Below are 23,416 nucleotides of genomic sequence, written 5' to 3'. Positions count from 1 at the left end.
GAAAAATCAGAGCTATTTATCTGAGAAAGAGAAGTAAAACTATAAGCCAACTACCCAGAGAAGGTCTTTGCCTCTCAGAGTAGTTGCTGTGCCGGTCTGAACTTTTGGATGAGACTGTTCTTCATTATCCAGGCTTTTAACCTCATATTTTAACTATGCTTAAATTGCCTTAGAATTCCCTCTAGAACAAAAAAATAGTGATGTGGCTCATGTGAAAACTATTAAAACATTTGTTCCAATAAAATGACAGTGGCCTGACGGTGTTAATAAATTGTTTTTATCTCCTGAACTTTAAAAATTTTGTAACCAGACGCATACCAGGAGGTGCCAAAAAATGTGTACATATGACTTGTAGTCATCTTTTTTTATTGGTGTATTTTGAGTATTACAATTTTAATACAGTTTTTACCTTTCTTAAAATGCGTACACATTTTTTTGGCACGCTTTGTATAGAAGTCAGCGACCTAGAGCCTGGGCTCTCAAGTCCCACATTGTGTGATTTAGAAAAGCTCAGTTCCTTGATGGCTGCAGCTGCCTCATCTATAAAATGATGAGGAAAAAAAAAGAATCTACTTCTTAGAATTGTCTTGAACAATGTGTTGGGCAAAGTGCCTGGGACTTAAGCAGTCAGCACATGTTACGGTTAGAGTGGTACTCGAAAGTAATTATGAAAGGTCATTGTCAGGGTCTCAGAAATGTTCTGATGGAATCTTCCTACTCACTTGCTGTATGTTAGGAAATCTTATTGAGGCCCTGCATAAGAAAGGAACAACAGCCACAGGATAGAGCTCCCCCAAATTCCAACTGGGACTGAGAGTAATGGTGGCCGGACTGGACAATGTCCAGGCCAGAAAGTCTATGCAAGGCCATTCCAACAGGCCCTTGTCCAAATTACATGGGCAGGATCAAAAGGCCCAGGAATTACCTCCACATTTTAAGGAACTGGGGTGCTATGTTACCTCAATAAATTATTCTACTCTAATCCAAGAAATATCAGTATCTTGCTAATTATGGAATGATAAAATCCTAAAATAAAAAATGCAAATTGACATTATTCCCCTGACTCTGAAGGTAGAGTACACTTCTGGTAACTAACAATCCTGTCCAGCAACTTAAGAAGACCCACTATATTTCCAAACATTCTCGTAGGCCTTTAGTTTTTCTTATATCTCAGACATTAATGATTAGTTTTTAGAAAACATATTAGGTCACTTAACAACTATTTGTTGAGCACTCACTGTGCGCCAACAATCAGGCTAGGCACAGAGCCCCCAAGTGAAATATTTTCCTTCTTTTCTCATTCAATTTTTTGCATACTGATTTTATGGAGGAAAATCTTTATTCAACATCAGGATGTCCTCTCAATTATAATATAATTTCATGATGAGGCCAATATGGAATGGCTTAATGTATGTCTCTAAAATTGGGATTCTTATATCTACATTAATACTGAGTGATAGCCTAACGATGACCAAGGTCAGGAATAAACATGGCATTACTTGTTACAGATATTTCACAAAGACCAAATAAAAATATTTTTAAGTTAACATAAACACAAATATATTATGGAGTAGTGATATTCACATGAAAATTTAAAATGGGAGACCTTAAAAAGCTTTTGAGCTTACATGGGCCACTGATGGGTTTCAGACTACTGGGGTATGTATTCCAACTTTCCTATATCAAAGAAATTAAGTGCATTTGGTAAAACTGTTTATAAACCACACACAACGTAAAAATATGTGTTAGAAGTAAATTTGCTTGACTACTGAACTATATATTTAATAAATAATTAATAAACTTGGCATGATAATTCTAGAGGAGTTAATTGCCATGATTACCAACAGTTTTGTCAAAGCATCATTTATAAAAATTACAGATTGAGAAAGCAGCTTCTCCCAATCTATTTCTGCAGGAATAGCTGCCAGGATGATAGAAGAAATATCAGTCAAACTTTTTTCAATGTATCGCTGCTAAACAGCAGTCTAGGGGGAATTTCGCTTACCTCTCTAAGAAAGAACCATCTTTGCTGACTAATCACCCATCCTTCATCATTTATCCCTGATATTATAATCTAGAACTGGTGACAAGTACGTGCCCCTTCTCCTCACCCCATGACCATCTCTATTTACAAGTACAGCACTAAGGCCAAGCGGGCAGCACAATTAACATTTAGAGTCTCTCCAATATCATGACCTAGCCCATAATATCTAATCAGCTTATAAGGGTCTGATCGTAATGCATTACAGGAAGAGATTATTTCTACATAACAAATAATGGCAATCTCACACAAATTAGTCTAGCGTGTAGAAATTTATGAGGCTAGCATGACCTTGATCCCAAAACTGACATTTTGGGTACAAGCAATGGTAATTACAAATCATTCTCCCCCACTGCCTCCAGTTTTATTGAGGTGTATTTGACAAATAAAATTGTGTTCGTTTGGAGTGTACAACATGATAACAAATCATTCTTCTTCAGAAATATGGATTTTTAAAAAAGCACTAAAAAAACTGAGCAAGCTAAATCCAGCTAGGACTACGTTGATTTTACCCCCAGGGATCCAAAGATGGTTAAAATAAAAAAATTCTCAGTGTAAATCACCACATTAAGTGCATAATGGAGACAAATCCTACAATTTTATTAGTAGATATAGAAAACCACACAGTAAAATTCAACACTCACTTATGAATCAAACTCTGATCACATTGAAGTAGATAAGGATTGCCTTAACCTGATTTAAAATACAATATTACACACACACACACACACACACACACACACACACACTAGCAAATATTATTACTAATGGAAAAATCTTGAAAGCATTTACTTTAGAATCAGGAATAATACCAAGACGTCCATCACTAATACCATTACAATGCATTTTTTAGCCAGCTCAATTCAATAAGATATGGAAAAAGAAATATAAAGTACAGTGATTAAATAAATGAGACAAAACTATCAATATACACCCATGATAGAATTTCATACAGGGTAAATCCCAAAGAGTCCAAAAATTATTAAAAATAATTTAGAAGACTGCTGGATACAAGAAAAATATTCTGAAGTGAGTTGCATTTCTGCACTCTAGCCAAAAAAAGTAAGAAAATACATTTTTTAAATTTATAATTTATGATAAGTACAAATAAAAAAATGAGGTACTTAGAAATAAATTTATCAAAAGATATAGAAGACCTTTTGGGAAAACATTTTTGAACTTTATTGAGAGATATCAAAGAAGACTTAAATAAATGGTGAGGTATTTGAAAAATTCTCTTTATTTTAAATCCTCTAGTTAGTTATCTTTAAATTTCAGTTTAAATACCAGTTCTTTGGATAATCCTTCTCAGAACAGCATTTTTGTAAAAAGTAGGTTCTTTTTTGCTATTCTCTATCTCAGTCCACTGTTCATTTCCTTAGAACATTCATTAGAACTAGCAATTATTTTATTCATATGTCTGTGTACTTTACTCTTGGGACAGAAGCTCTGCTGTGAGGGCCATGGTCTATGTTTCAACCACATAATCCCAGTGTTTACACTAAGTGGGAATTTGATAAATATCTGTAGAATGAATGAATCATTTTAGAAAAGAAAATACTAGTAATGAATCTAGGCTTGTTTCCCTACTGCTTTTCCCAGGTTTATTTCTTTACACTTTTAGTTACCATAGAAACTTAAAATGTGTCTGTACCTAACCCTAAAGACACACATCACCAAAATTTTTAAGCAAACCAATACAATTTGAGGATAATAGCTATTCTCACTTAAAAATATCTTCATTGTTTTCTTTTTAAAATGGCTTCTCTATTATTTCCTTTTATGGAATAAAATCAACCATTCAATCTATTTATTCAAATGCTAAAAATTTCACTTCATAATCAGAAAAGCTGGGAAATTATCATTTTGAAAAGTTCTTGAAAATAATATAAAGATTCAGATTGCCACTCCATCAGAAGACAATGAAAATTCAAAAATTCAATTCTAATCTGACAAGCTACCTCTTCTTAACAAGTGTTAATTAAATTGCAGGGGAGAAATAAGAGGGCTCTTAACAATAAAATTATATTATTTTCTGATTTGTGAGAGAGGTAAGATGTGTCTGAAGAAATTAGATGCTTGATTATACAATGTTGCTCAGGCATACATGTGTTATTACTAGGTAGTACCTTTTTTATATACTTCACAATAACATTTTTCTTAAAAAATAGAAACCTCTCTCGCTGAAACCACTGCCGATTTTGTTATCCAAATGTAACTTGTTCAGAAAAACACAAAGCATTTTCTAAAAACGACAAACTGAGTCATAAAATAGCACAAATGTCGTTGACACATCACCTTTCAAATCAGCACCTCCACCACCATTAACATCCTCAAAAAAATAACCATGATTTCCTTTAACATTGGAGGCAACAGAAAGCCAGTTATTTAAACAGCCCCATTTTAGGAAACGTGGCAATCACCTTTTAGTCCTCTACACAATAGAGGCACAGAAAATACTCATTGGACTGAAGAGGATTCATTTCTTTCTAGGTGCTTCAATGAGTCTTATTAATACAAACCTTTTTAAAAAGAATGATGTATCTCCTCACAATTAAAAAAAAAATAATTCAAGGTCTTTTAACCCTTTAGATATAAGCTTTTGTTTCTGAAGAACATAATCTGACCTTAGAAAAGCAATAAACATTCTATATTACCATTAGGTTGTACTGAGGATAAAAATGATTTCAAAGCCAAATCTAAATGTATTTATTTTACAGACCTTCATATCCTATACAATTTTCTGTCATGAAATATTTTTATTTTATTCAGTACTTAACCAAACAATATCTCATATATTACCTCATTTAATTCTCACAATACAACTACAAGTTAAATACTATTTTTCCAATTTTACTAACCAGAAAAGGTAAGGCTTATTGGGGTTTAAGTGACTTTTTTTGTTGTTGTTGTTGTTGAATTCTTCCTAGAACCCAGGTTCTCCAACTCCCCAGGAAAAGCTTCCTCTCCAAAGCCTAGAAATATACTAAATCAAAATGTAGTTAATTTAGAGATATGGCACTGTGCTAGAAGAAAAACTACTGGTTCTATTCTTTGTGGAAATATAATTTTTTATTTTTAGAAGTACTATTTGGACCATTCATACTTTAAATAATATGTTTTATGATACCATTATATATTCCCTAATATATTATTCTTTTGTAATTTTTTCCTCTAACTTACCAAAGTTTTACACAAGCTTTAGATTTATAAACATTAATTCATCTTCAAAAAAATTTTTTTCCCAAGTAAGCATTATTTCTGCATCTTTGTGGATAAAGAATAATTTATGTCTGATTAAGGTCGCAAGTTGGGTAACAGTGAATCAAAACCCTGTCCAGGCTTCAGACTCCCAGAGTGTTATTGCTCTAAACATAAGCAGATATTTATTGAGTGCCCAGACAGGACTAGGAGTGAAAGAGATATGTAAGAGAGACCCTCAGGACATATTTCTTCTTAACAAAAAGGCTAAACTAAAAGGAAATTGAATCTATTTTGAGTTCCTATATGGGACATCTGTTTAAACTATTAGATCTATGGTAGGCAGAACTCCACAAACCAAACCACAAATCCACAGGACACCATACGTAGAATTTCTTAAATCCTGAGAAGGAATGATTGGAATTTTAAACCAACCCTTTTACTTATCCATCTGTTACTCTTTCTGTTGCAGTTAAGATAGTGGGGGAAAAAATGTTCCTAGAAAAAGACACAGAGCTTACAATCTTTCTTTAGAAAATCATCTATGACAATGTTCCACTGCCTCTCTTTTTCTAGTCTTTCATTGTCTTTTCTCTCCTTCTACCCTCACCCACCACCAGCATACACACAGGCCTTATTCATCAAGACTGTAAGGTTGTGTGTTCTTTTTTCAAATCAGTAAACCTTAATATGCAATAACTTCCCTAAGCAAATTTCATGGGCAAAAATCTTGGAAGTAGTACAATTTTTCACCTCACCCTCAAATATCTCCTGACTACTTTTCTGGGTAACAGTTAACATGAGTTAGTTCAAGTATGGGTTCACAACAGACATGCTGGTGTTTGTGGATTCCAAAAGACATATGACTAAAAACATATATATTTTTTTTTTTTGGTCACAAATATGTTGTAAAAAAAATGTGTTGATCTTTAAGATGATTTGGAATACTTCACCTTATTTATTAATTTGTTTCTTACTTCCTATTAGATTTAAGATGGTTTCCAAAATTTTACTGTACGAAGATATTAAGTAGATAAAGACTTTCGTGCAAAGGGAAAATAAAAGTAGGGAAAAAAATGTAAAGCGAGGGGTAAGGTTGATACACACAAAACGTATTTGGCAAGCAGAAGTGGGTCAGAATGGTGGCTCTTAACGATTTAGTAACTAATATAGAGTGGGATAAATGGTGGGACAGCATCAGGTATCAAAGCCAAGTGTTATACACTGAAAACAAGCTAATGGCTCAGGAGAGATTAAATCCTATTGCTGGTGCTGAGATATAAATGAAACTTTTCTCCAGAGTCCTCATAAAGAAAAAATATAACTGTAGTCAGTGCTCTTGATGCTTATCATAAAGGCATACATGGCTCTCCTTCTTAAAATGTCCCTCACTATAGACCAATGGTATAATACTAAGTGTAAGTCGGGTAAAATAATTCTATGGAGTCCAAACACAACTTTTTGAAGTTTGTATAAATTCAGATACATTTTAAAGTGTCTGTTCAATTGCCTGGAGTGATTCGGTGGGACAAGTGGGGCAGTCACTATTCAGGTTGAGCTAATTGGTGCCTCTTTTTTTTTTTTTTAAACAATGTGAAGGTTTAACAAGCAGGATTAAAGATACCACTTTCCAAACTTTGATCTAGAAGAATATATGCTTCAGATCAAATATATGCTTCAATATATGCTTCAAAGGAAGTTCTCCTAATATTGTTTATAAAAATATTTGCAATCTAACCCTGGTTAGGCACTGGGCTGTTTTCATGTGTTGATTTAATTACACTAGGAAATGTACTACCCACAACTTTTATAGTTAAAGAAACCAAAGCAAGGAGAATGTAAGTAACTAGCCCAAAATAACAAAGGCACACAAAGCTGTGGTTGAAATCACATGCAACTCTGAGATTGGGTTTACGACCTTATATTAAATAATTTTCAGAGACTGCTCAGCTTGGAGGTACTAGGGCATACAAATAAATGACAGAGGGAAAAAGTAACATGGTGAAACTCCAGCTAGGGATCCCAGACTCAACAGACTCTTATTCATAGGGCAGACATCATGTTTTTGCTAATTAATCAAATATTCATTATTATCCTTTACAAGCTTATAAATAGGAGTGCATGTGTTTTTCCTGCCACACATACCAATGATGCCCTGAATGAGAGGCCTTCCAGTGAAGGTTAGAGGCACAGAAATTCTAGGCACTGCCTGGTACTTTGCTCTGGGAGGAGAGGCTTGATTACAGCATCACTCATTCATCCATTTCAAGTTCCATCCAGCTATGTGTATGGGACTCCGACATGCTGCTATACTGTGCATGTGTGGCACAAATTAATGAGTTGTTTATCCAGAATCCATTCCCCACTCTCCTTCTCACGACCTGAAAGAGCTCCAGTTTTTTCAGGCATTTGAATCAGGGGGCATATTGTGGCTGGTCGAAGTCAACCGGATGTTCACATTCCCACTCCAAGGAACTGGTTTGCTCACGGACTTTTCATGACTGGCCAATGAGATGTGAGAAGTCTGCTGGATGCCCCTAGGATAAACTCACAAAAGGAAAAATACAAGAAAAAAGTCCCTTATCCTTACACTGGGTAGTGTCATGTCTTTCACTGCTGTGTGAGAATGTGTATATGGACATGTATGTATCTGTGAGAGTGTGTGTAAGACATACACATAGATGCAAACAGACAGAAAAGAAGCAGAGAGAGGAAAACAGATATTGGGAAATGAGGCATATAGAAAGGAATACATTTGTAAAAGGTCAGGGGAGAGAGGTAAGACAACAAATATTTGAGAAAGGTACAGGAAACCTCTGCCCCCACTACAAAAAAGCTATGCCAATATTATCTTTCTTTAAAGCTTAGAGAGAAGGCAGTGCTGCTCTGTACAGCACTTAGAATATTCAAGGATTAATAAATGCTATTTGAGGATAAGAGTAAAATACTGGTTCAAAAATAGCAACTCATACAGAGCAAGGACCAGCTTGAATAAATTTGGTATCTGTTTGTATCTACTGAATGTGGCTATATGTAAATGCAGACTATAATGATCTTATGAAAATGCATTTTTTTCTTTTTTCTTTTGCTCACATAAATACACTGTTCAACAGCTACGGCATTATATCTAGATCCAACTCTCAGATTCGGTGCACATATTGCTAAATGTCAAATGTATTCATATTCATTTATATTTGAATGCTGCTTTGGGTGGAAAACTATAAATCATCCATTCAAAAATAAAAATAAAAATAAAATTGACATGTAGCATTATTTAGCACCACAGATGAACCTTATTTATCTTACAGTTAAGCGGTGAAGTGAATAAGCATTTTCAAACAGAAGCTCTGACTCTGAAAACTTGTAACTAAACTGCAAAAACCACAAGTTCCTCCAAATATCTGAGTTTTCCTCATAATCTCAGTTATTGTTACACTTTTATCTCCACCGTCAGAAATTCTTTTACTTTGACAGCTTCTATCACTGAGTATCTTCTTTATTGGAGCACATAATACAACTCTCATTTTCTCTTGAAATATTTTATTACCTACACCTCATCATTCTGTTTCAAGCTGTTTTTATAAATGCTTCTCTGATTTTTAATGTGGGAATATGACAAGCATCTGTCATCGGACCTCTTTTCTTCTCATCCTTTAGTGACCTCAACAAATCTCATTGCTTGAAATACTGTCTATTTTCTAGTGACTCCCTAATATGTATCTCTAGATGGATCCCTCCCTGACCTCTGTTTTTTCATATGTTACTTCCTATTCGATATCTCCACTTGGGTATCTGATGGCACCTCACCTTTGTATGTCCAAATCGGATTTCTTCTCTTCTCCACTGAACCTGTTCTTTCAATGAACTCCAACTCTTACCTTCCAGTTGCTCTGTCAAAAACCTCAGTATCATCCTTGACCCCCCTGGTCATCTCACAATCTATAACCCACCAAATAGCAAACAGCTCCACCTTAAAAATATACTCAGAATATGACCATTTCACAATGCTTCCACCTGGTCCTACTTATTACGTATTATGGGAGTATAAGAGCTAGTTTTATAAGAGCTGGGTGGTCTCCCATCTCATGCACACCCCACATATACATCACCTTTTGTCTTTCCCAAGCACAGGAATTGTTTTATAACTTAAGTCTGATCATTTTACTCCTCAGTCAACTGTTCTCTTCCTGTCTCACTGAGACCAAACCTCATAAGGCTTTACGAGATCTAACCCCTGGTTACCTCTCAAAATTCATGTCCCACAACTCTTCTGCTTGCTTATTCCATTCCAGCAACAATGATCTTGTCAGTCCTGAAAGGTGCTGGCATACTTTCACTTTCTGTTCCCTCTGCCCGAAATGCTCTTCTCCCAGGTATTCATGTGGTTTAAAACCTTACTTCTTCCAGGTTTATTTAATCACCTTCTTGGTAAGACCTTCCTTAACATCCTAATTTTAAATTTCACTGTTCCCCAACACCCCCTCTTCCCCACACTTACCACTATATGACACTATACTATACATTTTAATTAATTCTTTCTTTTTGTCTCTGTCCACTAGAATGTTAGCCTTAAGAGGGCCTGTTTTCTTGACTGCTATCTCCCCAGTGCTTGGAATAGTGTTTCTCATATGGTACCTACTCAGCATTTGTTGGAAGATTTTGTTGACTACTGTTAGGTCAGCTGCGGGCATGGTCAAAGCGGCCAGGAGCCAAGTCATACCCCTCTGCCAAGTCAGACCCCTCCTTGCATGACAGAAACTGGGGCCGCTGGCATTTCCCAGAAAAGGCAGCAGACCGCTGGTGCGATAAACAACGCCGGAGGCAGCCGCTCGCGCCCGGTCTGTGCTGGGGTCCCTGCTCATTTGCCACCTCACTCAGCCAACCCCCAACCCCAAAATCGCATATATGCCTCCGTCGCTCTGCTCTGGGCACGAATTCACCGGCCCCGTCTGCGGACCGGTGAACCTCGTCCGGCAGCGGCAGCGCAGAATAAAGCACTCACGTTTCTCAACCCGCCTGACTCTCTTAGCCTCATTATCTCGCCGCAAGCCTTACAGCTACCTGCACATTAAATGTCATCTCACCATGACATAAAGTGGCACACATGCAATTTTTCTTCTTCCTGTTGTATAGTATGGTTCGGTTTATAAAGCCACTATAGGCCCTCCTTACAAGCTAGAAAAGTTAAAGAGTTACTAACAACTTGAAACATTGTCTCCCCCTCATTTCTTAAGTGCTACAGAGTTTATCTTCCACCAGCATGTCTCTCCAATTTACTTCCCTCTGCAACTCCATTAGCACCTCCTCAGTTCAGGCTCTCACTGGACCCACACTGCCCAAAGAATAAAGTCCGTATTCCTCATCCTGACAAACAAGCTGCCTTCCTATGTGACTGCAGTCATCTTTTACAGGCACATCCTTCATCTCCCCTGTATCTTGCTCTCTATATATCAACGTGGCTTAAACCTAAAGAGTTTAGCATGCTCTTTGAGCTTTTACTACTTTTCTTCATATCTACTCTATATAAAACCCTCCCTCCTCCCCAAAGAACAATTCCTTAGTCATTTTACAGGATTCATCGCAAAGATTACTTCTAGAAAGTCATCAAAATAACAGCAGCTAACAACTACTGAGTGCTTACTACCATGTTTCCCAGAATATAAGACCTAGCTGGATAACCAGTTGTAATGTGTCTTTTGGAGCAAAAATTAATATAAGACCCGGTCTCATTTTACTATAACATAAGACCAGGTCTTACATACTATATTATGATATAACATATTATAATACCCGGTCTTATATAAGACCGGGTATAATATAATATAATACTGGGGTTTTTTTTTTTATTAATTTTTGTTCCAAAAGATGCATTAGAGCTGATGATCTGGTTAGATCTTATTTTCGGGGAAACACGGTATGATCCAAATAATTTTTTTGCATTATATCATTTAATCCTTAAACAAGCCTATTAGAAAGGTACTAAATAATTTTCCCAAATTACATGATAAAATGAGACTAAAAGAAACTAAAAAATGTGTCCTAGGTCACAGACTTAACCAGCAAATGAGCTGGATTTGATCCTAGGTCTAATTCCAAGGCCTAGGACAAAACTCTAAATGAACAGCTAAACTGACCTTCAAATGAGTACTCTGAAAGTCTCTACTAAGTTCAGGTTTTTTTGAATCCATTAGTTTTATTATTGTGAGACAAGAAGTACTAACCACAAACTCTAAGAAGCAGCTACTTTTATAACCATCCAGGTAATAAATCAAGTAATTCACTCTAAAACATATTTCAGTTTGCATGAAAACACATAACTTTTGTGGGCATATTTGTGTGATGAGAAAAAGCTACAATAATGCCATTACTGCCAATTTATAGCATATACAAAGTTACAGGCAAGGTAAAAGACCAGAGCCTTGTATTTGCATGACACGAAGCCCACATAAAGTTCACCTGATATCCAACATAACCTCTGGAATGTTACATCACTGCTATATTTCCACCTTATAATTATAACTACCCTAGTCTTTGCCCTTCTTGGGAGAGCTTCATTTCAAAGACCTTTTCATTACAAGTTGCTTGCTGAGTTTGCATATAGCATGCCACCCAAAGGTGAGTTGATGAAGGCAGCCCCAGAAGGTCTCCATAGAAATGGCCCCAGGGTTGTCTCCAAAGAGCCCTGCTAGAGTTGCCATGGTAAACAACCAGGCTAGATTGCTATATTCAGTTCTCTGCAAGAGTCGCCATGGTGACTGCAAAGGATGGCTCCTTAGAAGGACCTCACAAGGGCGCGTTTCCATGGTGACCCTATCCTGAAAATTTCTAAGCAACTTCCCTTCCATTGTTCTGTGACCAATCATGTCAGGTTCATTTTGAGAGTAACCCAGGAAGGTTTCTCCAAAAGATACCATCGTAAGACATAGGGATTTTGAAAGGAGGTCTGTAAACAAATAAACTGCTTGAAAATGTAAATGGTACCATTCACAAATCATGAAACTAGTCCCTATACATTTTAGGAAGAATCTGTTTTGAGGGGTAACAAAAAAATACTTGCAATGTCTCTGTTAACGTAATGTCTGTTTCAAATCAGTTAATTAAAAGTATCTTACAGAATATAATGCAGATAATTGGAGTTTCAAATTTCTCCAATCTTACAAAATAGCAGCTAACTAGGTAAAAAATACTTTGTAGGGGACCTGACACACACAAAAAATGGAATCATAAATAGAGATGGATCATTAGGCTATAATGGAGTATCAAGGAAATTTTTATAGAGCAAAAGACAAAATATTTGCAAGTCAAATGAAAGAAAATTTTTTTTTTTTTTAGTTAAGTTGGGAAAGCCTAGCCATATTTGGGTCCAAGCTATTTTTTCCTGTGTTTTTGTGGTTGGAATAATCCCAACTACTTTTCCTTTCCATTTAAAATATGAATATAAGCCACTCTGAACAGGTGCTTGGTTTTTAAGCCACTTTAGCATTCTCCTAAAACTTTAAAATAATTAACTTTTTCTAGTATTTACTCAAGGGCAAAATTTTATGTAATCAGTAATTTCAATATCATTAAAAATTATTTAACAAATAAAAATCCTACAGTTCAAAAGATACAATTTCTGTACATGTGCCCACACTTTTTTTGTTCCTTCCAGTTGACTCTTTAAATTAAACACACACACACACACACACACACACACACACACACACACACACACACAGCTTACTGAATGAAGAGAGTTAATATTGGGTTTCCTCTCTATTTTCCTTATTTTGCAGTAAAAGCAAATATGATTTTCCCATGAGCATTAGTTGTACTGCTTATACACTTTCTGTTATTCTCTCTCCCAGACTCTATTCTCCTACTCTGTCCCCAGCAGCCCATCACTTCCCATCCACAGTCCATGCAGGAGAATGAACTTGAGTCAGAAAAATAAACACAGTCAAGAAAGAAGAGGCTAATTCAGTAACTTTTTAGTGACATCTCAGTGCTTTACATGCTGATTTTTTAGACTTCTTGTTTCAAGCCTTCAGTAGGTTTTTATGAATCATAGCAGTCATTGCGATTTTCATTCATTGATTCACAAAATATTTATAGAGTGACCACCAAGTACCAAGCACTGTTTTAGGGGCTGAGAACATGTCAGGAAACAAAACTTTCCTGCCCTGAAGGTGCTTAGATTATAGACAAGGAGAGAAGGAAAGATAATATAAAGAAAAACCGTAATGAAATCATATCTTGTGCTAGAAAATTAAACTAGGGAAAAAAAATTAAATCAGGGAAAAGGTAGGCTGAGTCCCAAGTCAGATTCAGATGGGGACTATAATACTAGTGATAACATGGGAGTTTCAGGGACTCCCCTACTCACCTGCCATGTGTGTATTCAATACTAATCTAAATCTTTAAATAATAATAATTTCAAAAAAAATTAAGGCTTTCCCATTTGAAAGTCTCTTTCATAGAGAACTCAGTAGAGTTAACTAAGCAACAATCAATTTTTCCCATTTGATACTTGCTGTCTGAGATACTGCATGATCTCTGGGGATCATGTGCTACCATTACCCCCAGCCCCACTTCTGTTTCAAGAACTGTAGAACTTGGCCCTGTTACTCCACCTTCCAAGCCTCTTTGTCAATTTTAAAATTAGAATACTAATTCTATTCGGATAGTATTATTCTGAAAATATGCAAAGACAATAAAATATAAATACTGAAATACTGTGGTTGATAATATCATGTCTGGAATAATAATATAATGCTTGGAACAGAAGAGTGTCCCTTTAGAATACTTCAGGGGAAAAAAGTGAGAAAAGAGATGAAAACAGTTGGGCAAAATATTGGGAACTAATGAAGTCCAGTGACAGGTATATGAGTCCATTAAATCATTGGACCTCGTTTTACATTTGAAAATTTCAATTAAAAAAGTATTTTAAGGGGTGGCCGGTTAGCTCAGTTGGTTAGAGCATGGTGTTGATAACACCAAAGTTGCCAGTTCAATCCGCACATGGGTCACTGTGAGCTGCACCCTCCTTTAAAAAAAATAAAAAAGTATTTTAAGAAAAGAATTAAACTTGAAAACAAAGATACTTCTACTTTGTAAAGGTTTTTATAATAACTAGGAAAAAATGTATAGGAACACAAATTTATTTTGTATAAATGTCTTATAAAACTAGAAAAGAGTGGATGGATTTATATACTGAGTACTTACTAACCTTCTAGAACAATGCTAGGTACTTTCCCATACCTTCTTCTAACACTAATAAAAAAAATAAAAAAATGAATTTCATATTTTACTCATTGTAAGAGACAACGTAAGACAGAAAGGCAGAAAAGTATCATTGTTAAGCTTGCAGACTCGCTAGGTTCTCAATGTATAATAGATTTGGGGGAGAAATTTTACTATCCTTTGCTGAATGCTTAAAAACAAGCATGTGATGGAGCTCTTCATTGCTAATAAATATTTTAGATAACAAATTCTATATAATTATACCAAGAAACTTAAAAACTTACCAGATCACTATCTCCCTTTTTATAGGTCAAAGCTTCAACTTTGGAATCCAGTTCTGCTTGTATTTGGTCTCTTCTTTTCATAACACCCTTCATATTAAAACACAGAGATTTAATAAGCTTTGTATAACAAAAATATGCATTTCCGAATATAAATAGCATCTCTTACCCAAGTCATCATTCACTTGGGGACATAATGACTTAAAAAATACTTTTTAATCTCTAAAAGCTAAACTGAAAGCAAATATTTAAGAGTGTTTTCTTCATAAATCCTTTAGTATTAGTTTTCCAAATGCACATCTTACTGGTTTAAGTATTTTATTTACAATTTTTGATGGAGTACTCTAGGCATGTACCATTCTTCAAAAAGAGCAAAGGACAAAACAAATGAAAAATCAGTGGGAACACTGAAAATATATACTATGGTATAAACTAATTGCAGTTAAGAGTTCACATGGGCCACTCACCCGAAAAACTCTACAATCACTGGCAGCCCTTTTATCTGACTCCAAAATATGGTTCATCAGTCAAATACAGTGGGGAATCAGAAAATTGAAGTATGCATTCACATCTTAAGATTTTATTTTAGCTTAAAATATATAAATATTAGTCAATTAGCCAAGGTTTTGATTAGAAATCCGGTCTCTTCTTTGACTGACAGGAGTTATACCTTGTTTTCTTGAATAACCATGATTTCATGTTTCAGTGTCGCTAGTAAACTTAATACACCCGTCTGAAGGAATTTGAATGCAGAATTAATCTGTATCTTTTACAATGTCTGCTAGTCTTTCCTTTGGTGATTCACTTTTCTTACAAGACATTTTACTTAGGCTTCCTGGGCACAAGGACTCTTTTTATCTGTAATCATCTTTCACTAGTTTTCATAGTATTAATTAAACAATGAAATTGTAATAATGAACACGAGTTGCCTAAACAGGCTAAGAAAAAATAAAACTAGTCTGGGTAAGCAAACAATTCAACCAGGGGGAATGGAAGTACAGGACATACAAGAGAAGGGCCTTAATCACATACAGGTCTTTGGGGTATTTTCAGAGGAAGGGAAGAATGTGGACACAAATTAGGTAAAGAGGCCACATAAGATGGCTCTATAGTGTTTGAGTGAGACCTGAAAGGCATTAAGGATAAAAAGTATCCTGAAAAATACTCAGTCTAGTTTTGTGTTTGTGGAACCATGCTTAAAACATTCAAAAGAGATTAACATTTCTAGCATTTTTAAAGAAATAAATAGAAAATTAAACTGATTGTCACAAATTCTTTTCTGTTTATTTCAATGTTTGCCATTTATGTCAGGAACCCCTTCCCTCTTCTAACCCAAATGACACTTACTACAATTTAGTCTCATTTAAGGTCTGTTTTCATAAATGTGAAGTATTGTGCTTCATATAGGTAGAAATATTTTAGGAAAGAGGTTGCTTCAGAGGACAGCTAATAAAAATTATACAAATGTAATCATTTTGTCAAGGCATATACTTTTCATTATTTTAGCTCACATTAAATAAAACATTCCAATATAATACAAAACCAGAACTGCAACATAAATGCTACTGATTATACCCTAGGTGTCTACAAATTAACACAATCAAATGAGGACCTAAAAAATAACTCTTTCTAACTGCTATTACAATTTTTCCACACCTTTAACAATGCATGATTTAAACTGTATAATTTCCATCTTGACATAAAAATGAGCAAAACACATCTAATAAGAAAAAATAATATACTATTTTTAATGATACAAATCAGATCTCTGAACAGCCACAGAGAGGAGATCAATAATGGAGTAAACCAATGGAATGCAGCCAAGGAACTTGATGGAGACAAAGAGGAGACTCCTCAGTGTGAAACACGGGAGGCCTCTGGGAAGTGAGAAGCATTTGTTTATGGACAACCCCAATAAAGTCAAGTAATAGCAGAAACCTGAAATGTCCACAAAATACTTAATGACTCTGTGAAAGGAAAACCTCAATATGATAAGCATGAAAGAGGCAGATCTCATGCTGAAAGACTAAGAGAGCTTTTCTTACCAAGACAGAAGCAAAAAAAAAAAAAAAAAAAAAAAAAATCCCTCAAATCAAGAGTTCATGAAAGCAAAAACCATGACTCCAGTTATAAATGGCTGATGAAATGGGATATATTTGAACGTAAGCTGAGTCCTCCCCCCACCGCCACCCTAAAACACTGAAACTTGAGGGTATCGGTTTGACTGTTCAAGGTACTGTGAGCAGAGGATAATGCTGGATGAAAAACATTAGCTGTGCAGATAGCATCTCTAAATCCCAAATATCTGGAAACCTTAACTTAAACTGAGGCAGTTAAATGCAAAACTTTGATATAAGAGGAATAAAAGCCTTTTCAAATAGTGAAAGAAAAACACTTTAATTTGAAGGATTTCTTTTTAGAAGCATCCAGAAGGCAGAACAAACATCAAGATCCTACTCAAGGACTTTCCACATAATACTAAATATATTGCTAGATCAAATAGTCTACCTGGAAGCAGGAAGACAACTCTTTCAGGAAAAGAAATTTCTAAAGCGCTAAAAAATTTTAAAGTAAAATTTTAAAAGGCTGCAAAAACTAATCATATTCCCAGTGTAAATCTTGGCTGAGGGTGCTTCAGATGTATGTATAAATATTCCTATCTTTATTAATATATTCTTCCACTCACCAATCATTGGTGCAGTGAACAAATATTCATTGAGCATCTACATGCAAAGCATCCTCCTAGGACAGAAGGATAGTGGTGAAAAACAGAAATAGAAACTGCATTTATAAAGCTTATAATCAGGTCAGTCAGGGACTAAAGTAAAAGTATAATTAGGTGTTCTTACCATTAACATTTCACTATAAAGCACATACTCATGTACGACAGGAAGCAGGGCCTCTGAGAGTCCAGACATCCGTTTTTCAGTGGCCTTACAGCATTTGTCAATGCAGCTGGCAACACCACTTAGAGTATCCACCAGATCTTCTTCTGACGCTGACCAAAGAATATGAATCGGGCCATATTCTTTCATTTCATCAAAATATTCTAAAAAAGATTAAATTCTTCAATTTATAGAAGTTTTTAAGATCCCTGTTTACAGACAGTAAGAAAGGGACTTATTTTTTCTCATTGTTTTGCCCAAGTTCTTATACATGAACATAAGAAATTTGATATGCTTTTTCATTAAATTAACTGGTCATGCCAGTTTGCTCAGGTTAGTCCTTGAACGATTGCTATCCAGGGGTAATCAATAGTAGCATCCTTTTTCAAAGTGTCCTGGCTTGGATGGTGAATTACATGATCACCGTGTCTATCATGAACTTCTGCCTACCAAACATACTACACTTGAGTGTCGCACAGGGAACATGACCTACACAAAACTTGTCTTCTTTCTCCCTTTGTCCTGATTACATATCCTACTTAACGGTAATTGCTTCGAGGGATCTAAGCAAACAGTCTGGGGTACATTCTACACTCACACCTGCACAGAGCCAGTCAATCAGCAATCCCAGTATACCTTAATCTTTTCTATTTATCTATTATCTATCTATCTATCTATCTATCTATCATCCATCCATCCATCCATCCATCCATCCATCCATCCATCCATTTATCTACCTACCTACCTGTTTATCCCCACTTCCACTGTCACCAGCATCTCTGACATGCACTACTGCAAAGGACTTTTAACTATTCTCCCTCTTTCCATTTTTGTCTCAATATATAAACACTAAAGCTTTATAGCTGAATTATAAAGTCCTTTCTGATCATGTCCAACTCTTGGATTCTCTTCCAAAGATATGTCAATTTGAGCCAAAATAACTGCTCACTCATGAATATCTAACTCAAACATTGCACATATATTGGGCCGGGCCGGTGGCTCAGGCGGTTAGAGCTCCGTGCTCCTAACTCCGAAGGCTGCTGGTTCGATTCCCACATGGGCCAGTGGGCTCTCAACCACACGGTTGCCAGTTCAATTCCTTGAGTCCCGCAAGGGATGGTGGGCTCTGCCCCCTGCAACTAAGATTGAACACGGCACCTTGAGCTGAGCTGCCTCCCGGATGGCTCAGTTGTTGGTTGTAGTGTGTCCTCTCAACCACAAGGTTGCTGGTTCAAATCCCGCAAGTTGCTGTGCCCCTGCAACTAGCAACGGCAACTGGACCTGGAGCTGGGCTGCGCCCTCCACAACTAAGACTGAAAGAACAACAACTTGAAGCTGAACAGAACCCTCCACAACTAAGATTGAAAGGACAACAACTTGACTTGGAGAAAAGTCCTGGAAGTACACACTGTTCCCCAATAAAGTCCTGTTCCCCTTCCCCAATAAAATCTTTAAAAAAAACAAACAACAACAACATTGCACATATCCCTCTCCCTTGCCCTCTATCATTTCTATCATCTGACAAACTACTTCTAATGCCTTAAGTTAAATAAACAAATTAAATTAACCTCTTCTGATTCTGTTCCAAAAGATTCTTAGATGCTTTGTCCTCAATGAGCCTATCACAATTTTCTACTTCTACTGAAGCTTATTAAAATTTTATACTTCTATTATCCCACTCTAGTATGATTGCTTGCATAAGTGACATACTCCTAGACCATATGCTCCTTAAAACAGGAACTGAGTCTTATTCTTTTTTAATCTCAAAGTCTGATACATAATGTGTTCAATAAATATTTTCACATCAATGAAAGAATAAATGAATAACAAAAGACTATTCAGAGCTTGATAAGCCATTTTTTCAAAAAATTGGATTTAAAAATCTGAATATTCTTACATTTTTGCTTTTACACTATCAACTTTCAGTGATAGACAGCTTTTTATAGTAGAGAATATATAAGCAATAAGCATTTTTATGCCTAATATCCATATAAATAAAACTAAATTCTCTATATTTGATCATCTAACTACTCATTAGTGCTAGTTGCAATGTTATACTGCTCTAAATTAAAATACTAAAACTTCAAAAGGTTGCAAATTAAAAAAATATTTAAAAATTTTTTTAATTAAAATTTTTTTAATTGTTTCTAATTTTAAAAAAATCAAAAACAATGGAAATAATAGTTGTCATCCAATGATGGCATTAAGTTTAATAACCACGAGAGAGCCCTTCCAAACTGTGCCCTCCTGATCTAGGCCTATCCTATATTTTAAATAAATGGCCATACTAAACTAGTGTTTCTAGAAAATAAAATGTCCTCCTTCATTGCCTTTCTCAATGTGTGTGTGTGTGTGTGTGTGTGTGTGTATCAATGTGTATCATTTAACCTGTGCAATAGTTATTTTTATCAATGATAAAACACAGAGCTTCCTTAAAATTCTAAACTGTGCATACATAGCACTCAAATCACATTTGTATGCAAACACTAAATGAGGTGCACTGTAACTTGTCTGTTAATACACTGGTTTCCCCCACTAGACTGTAAGCTCAAGGACAGGTACCATTTTATTTCTTCTTTAATCTCCAGCACAGAGAAACAGCACAACATGTGGTCAATATAAACTTGCCAAACAAACTGGGGAACACCAAATAAAACAAAATAAAATAAAAAACTGAATAAAAAAATAAAAAGATAAACCAGTAGTTATGATCAAATTCTTTGATTTGATTATGAATGAAATACCCTATACAGCTTAGACTCCCAAAGCTACAAAAGGAAACATTCCATCAATTTGAACAGAACCTTGAGAAGTGGGCTTTACATTCTAAAGACAAAAAAATTCCTCAAGTTCAGACCAGTGGCATTCACTCCCTGAATATAACAGCTCAAATTTATGAAGTTTCTCACAAAATCCAGTCTTCCTTCTGAGCATTTCATAAACATGAGAGTATATCAAAGATTTTTCACCTATTCTCTTGCACCAGCAAATATAAAACATATTGATATTTTATAAAATTCTTAAGTATCAAGAGTTTCCAGGAGCCTCTGTGAATTGCTATCCCATTTAACTATACATCAAGAATCTACTTAACAGAATTGGAGTCACAGAACCCAGTTAACACAATTAGCTTTTTGAGATAATAAAAAAATGACATGGTAAACGCAAGGGCAGACCAGGAAGACTTTAAAACAAACTATTCAACTATGTTCATTCACAATAATGACCTCATCAAGTGTCAATGCATAGAAAAGGAAAATAGAGAAAGCGGAATTTATGTTCAGCTATAACAATTTTTTTCTATATCTCTTTTAATAACCAATCAATACTTGATAAGCAGATTTTCCTATGACCAAAACTTATATTCAATTATTTTTGTTAATCATTGAAAATATTTTAATTGAGCACCTACCATGTGTTAGGCACTATCTAGATACTAGAAATAAAAACAAATGTTTTCTCTTTTTGTCCTGATTGAGCTTATAGTTGAATGTGTAACACAGACAAAAAAAAAAAGCAAGCCGTCAATATACTTTAATTAATTCATTTCTAAAACCAATTTATATTAGTAAACATATTTTCCAACTTAGCCATTTTTTAAATATAGGTAAATGTAACTAACAAATTAGCAAACTCTCATCATGGTATTAGAAAAAAAAACATGGACTACAGTCTAACTTATAAATTTAAATGAAAAAAAAAGAAAATAGGGAAAGGAAATAGTGCTAGAAAAAATAAGGAAAAGGACGTAGTTTCCAATATATAAGTCTCTAGTTCCTGAACCATCACCTCTTTACTTTTCAATCTATGGTCCATGTTGAACATCTGAGACCAACTTAGTACAACTACATCCAAAATCTTGAGGTCAGGGCTCACTTTACCACTGTTATTATAAAAGGGAACAAAAGCAGCTAGTGATTGATTAGAGCAAATGGGGACTGGCCATGACTACCTTCAAAGTCATTTGGAATCAGACATTTTCACAATTTATCTGGGCATGAGCCACACTTTGAAGGCAAAATTCTAACTCAACGTTACGCGATCCCTCATATAAATAGCTTGGAGGTCACCACTCAGTAAAATGCTGAACAGACTGAAAAATCAACAACTTTTCTTGGAACTGCAAGAGAGGAGAGGACACAGGACAAATGGCTGTCCCCAAAGTTGGAAAGACAAGGAAAGACAACTTTGGCAAATACAAGGAATGAGCACAGACTCAAGAGCAGAAAACACCACTGGAAACAATGCTGGGGTAGGGAGACTGTAACTATAACTGATAAATTGCTGAAGGCTCAGGGTGAACAACTCTAAGAGGTAAAAACTCCAGGGGGACCGAGTCACGAGGACTCCCACAAGATTATAAGATTTACCTCTAGGAGCTTGACTAGGTTCCCACTGTAAATACTGGATAAAAATGACACCTGCTTCCTGTAGGGGAAATGAACCATTTTTGAAATAGCCAGAGCACTCTGTTCTTCTCAACCAGGCCTGACCTCAGGGAAAACTAGTTAACCAGAGTCTAACGTGGCGGGGTTTTCAGAGCCTAACTGACCTGGAGGAATGGAAATACCCAGCTCCAGTCCACTCCAGCCATCCTGTCCCAAGAAAGAGGGGGAAGGAGGTCTGCAGAACTTTTGTGAAGTTCACAGCCCAAAGCCACAGGCTCACTAAGGGCTGAGACCTAATTACAGGACTGTAGCACACTTACCTCCCCTCTCCCACACCTCCTACTAAAGGCCTATTTGCACAGTGCCTGTTCCCCAGTACATGTGGATGGCTATCAAGAAAAAAATTACAAGGCTTACTAAAAGGCAAAAAACACAATCTAAAGAGACAGAGCATGCATCAGAACCAGACATGACAGGGATACGGGGACGGTCAGACCAGGAATTTAAAACAACGATAACTAATATGCTAAGGGCACTATGGATAAAGTAAACAGCATGCAAGCACAGATAGGCACTGGAAGCAGAGAGATGGAAATATGAAGGAAGAACCAAAAAGAAACTCGAACTTAATGTTGTTTCACTACACTAACAAATGTGAAAAGCCATGAGAAATTAAACAAATTTAAAGTCACATATCAGTGAGTCTACATACCCCTTTCTTCCTTGTAAATTCTCTGAGATATTTTATCTATCAAATTTATTTTCTGGCTAAATATTTCAATAAAGTCATTCATTTCCATGAACTCCTCTGGGCGGCTTTTAACTCCTCTCATTGACAATGCCACCGCTCTGACTGTCTGCCCCATCTTGCTGAGTAATCCTGGCCCTTGCTTCTTGTGAGAAGAGAGTTCCTAGAAACAAACAAACAAAAAAGAAATACTTGTGGTCAAGCAAATAACAATATTCCAACACCCAACAACTACCAAAAAAAAAAAACACAAAAAAAAACAACAAAACAAAAAAAACCCACCTAATTAGAAGAATAAAATAAAGATAATAAAAGTGTTTTATACAAATCATTTTTCATATTAGTTTGAAGCAGATGAGTTTTATTAGGATACAGTTCTTTTAAGTCTCAGTGTCCCTTATAATCCTTTTCAAAGTACTCATGTAAAACATGTATATGTACTTTCTCAGAGAATGGATCTTTAAAAGAAAAGGGTTTATGGAGAGAATTGTGCTTTTCTCCATAGATAAGAGGAAGATGCTGGAGAAGATAAGAGGATGACGGGATATGTAATCTACATTTTATATTAGGGATTTAATGGAAAAAAAGGATTGAGAGAAGATTTCTCAGGGCCTAAACAGCTCCTTTAAAAAAAAAATTGGGTAATTCTT

The 23,416-nt window shown here is 35.6% G+C and overlaps 1 protein-coding gene across 2 annotated transcripts in view; it reads right to left on the bottom strand.

Annotated features, from left to right (window-relative positions):
- Positions 1-23,416, bottom strand: part of SNX7 (sorting nexin 7) — a 498,765-nt gene that overhangs the window by 23,102 nt on the left and 452,247 nt on the right. For both annotated transcript variants that reach the window (XM_074318369.2, XM_019747064.3), the window contains exons 5-7: positions 22,731-22,929; positions 17,595-17,794; positions 14,749-14,835 (exon numbers count right to left, since the gene is read on the bottom strand). In XM_074318369.2, the coding sequence (XP_074174470.1) occupies positions 14,749-14,835; positions 17,595-17,794; positions 22,731-22,929 (486 nt within the window). The remainder of the gene's footprint in view (positions 1-14,748; positions 14,836-17,594; positions 17,795-22,730; positions 22,930-23,416) is intronic.

This window comes from Rhinolophus sinicus, chromosome 7 (assembly GCF_057876585.1).
Source record: "Rhinolophus sinicus isolate RSI-liver-muscle chromosome 7, RSI-T2T, whole genome shotgun sequence".
NCBI lineage: Eukaryota > Metazoa > Chordata > Mammalia > Chiroptera > Rhinolophidae > Rhinolophus > Rhinolophus sinicus.
This window is presented reverse-complemented; position numbering and strand designations above follow the sequence as displayed.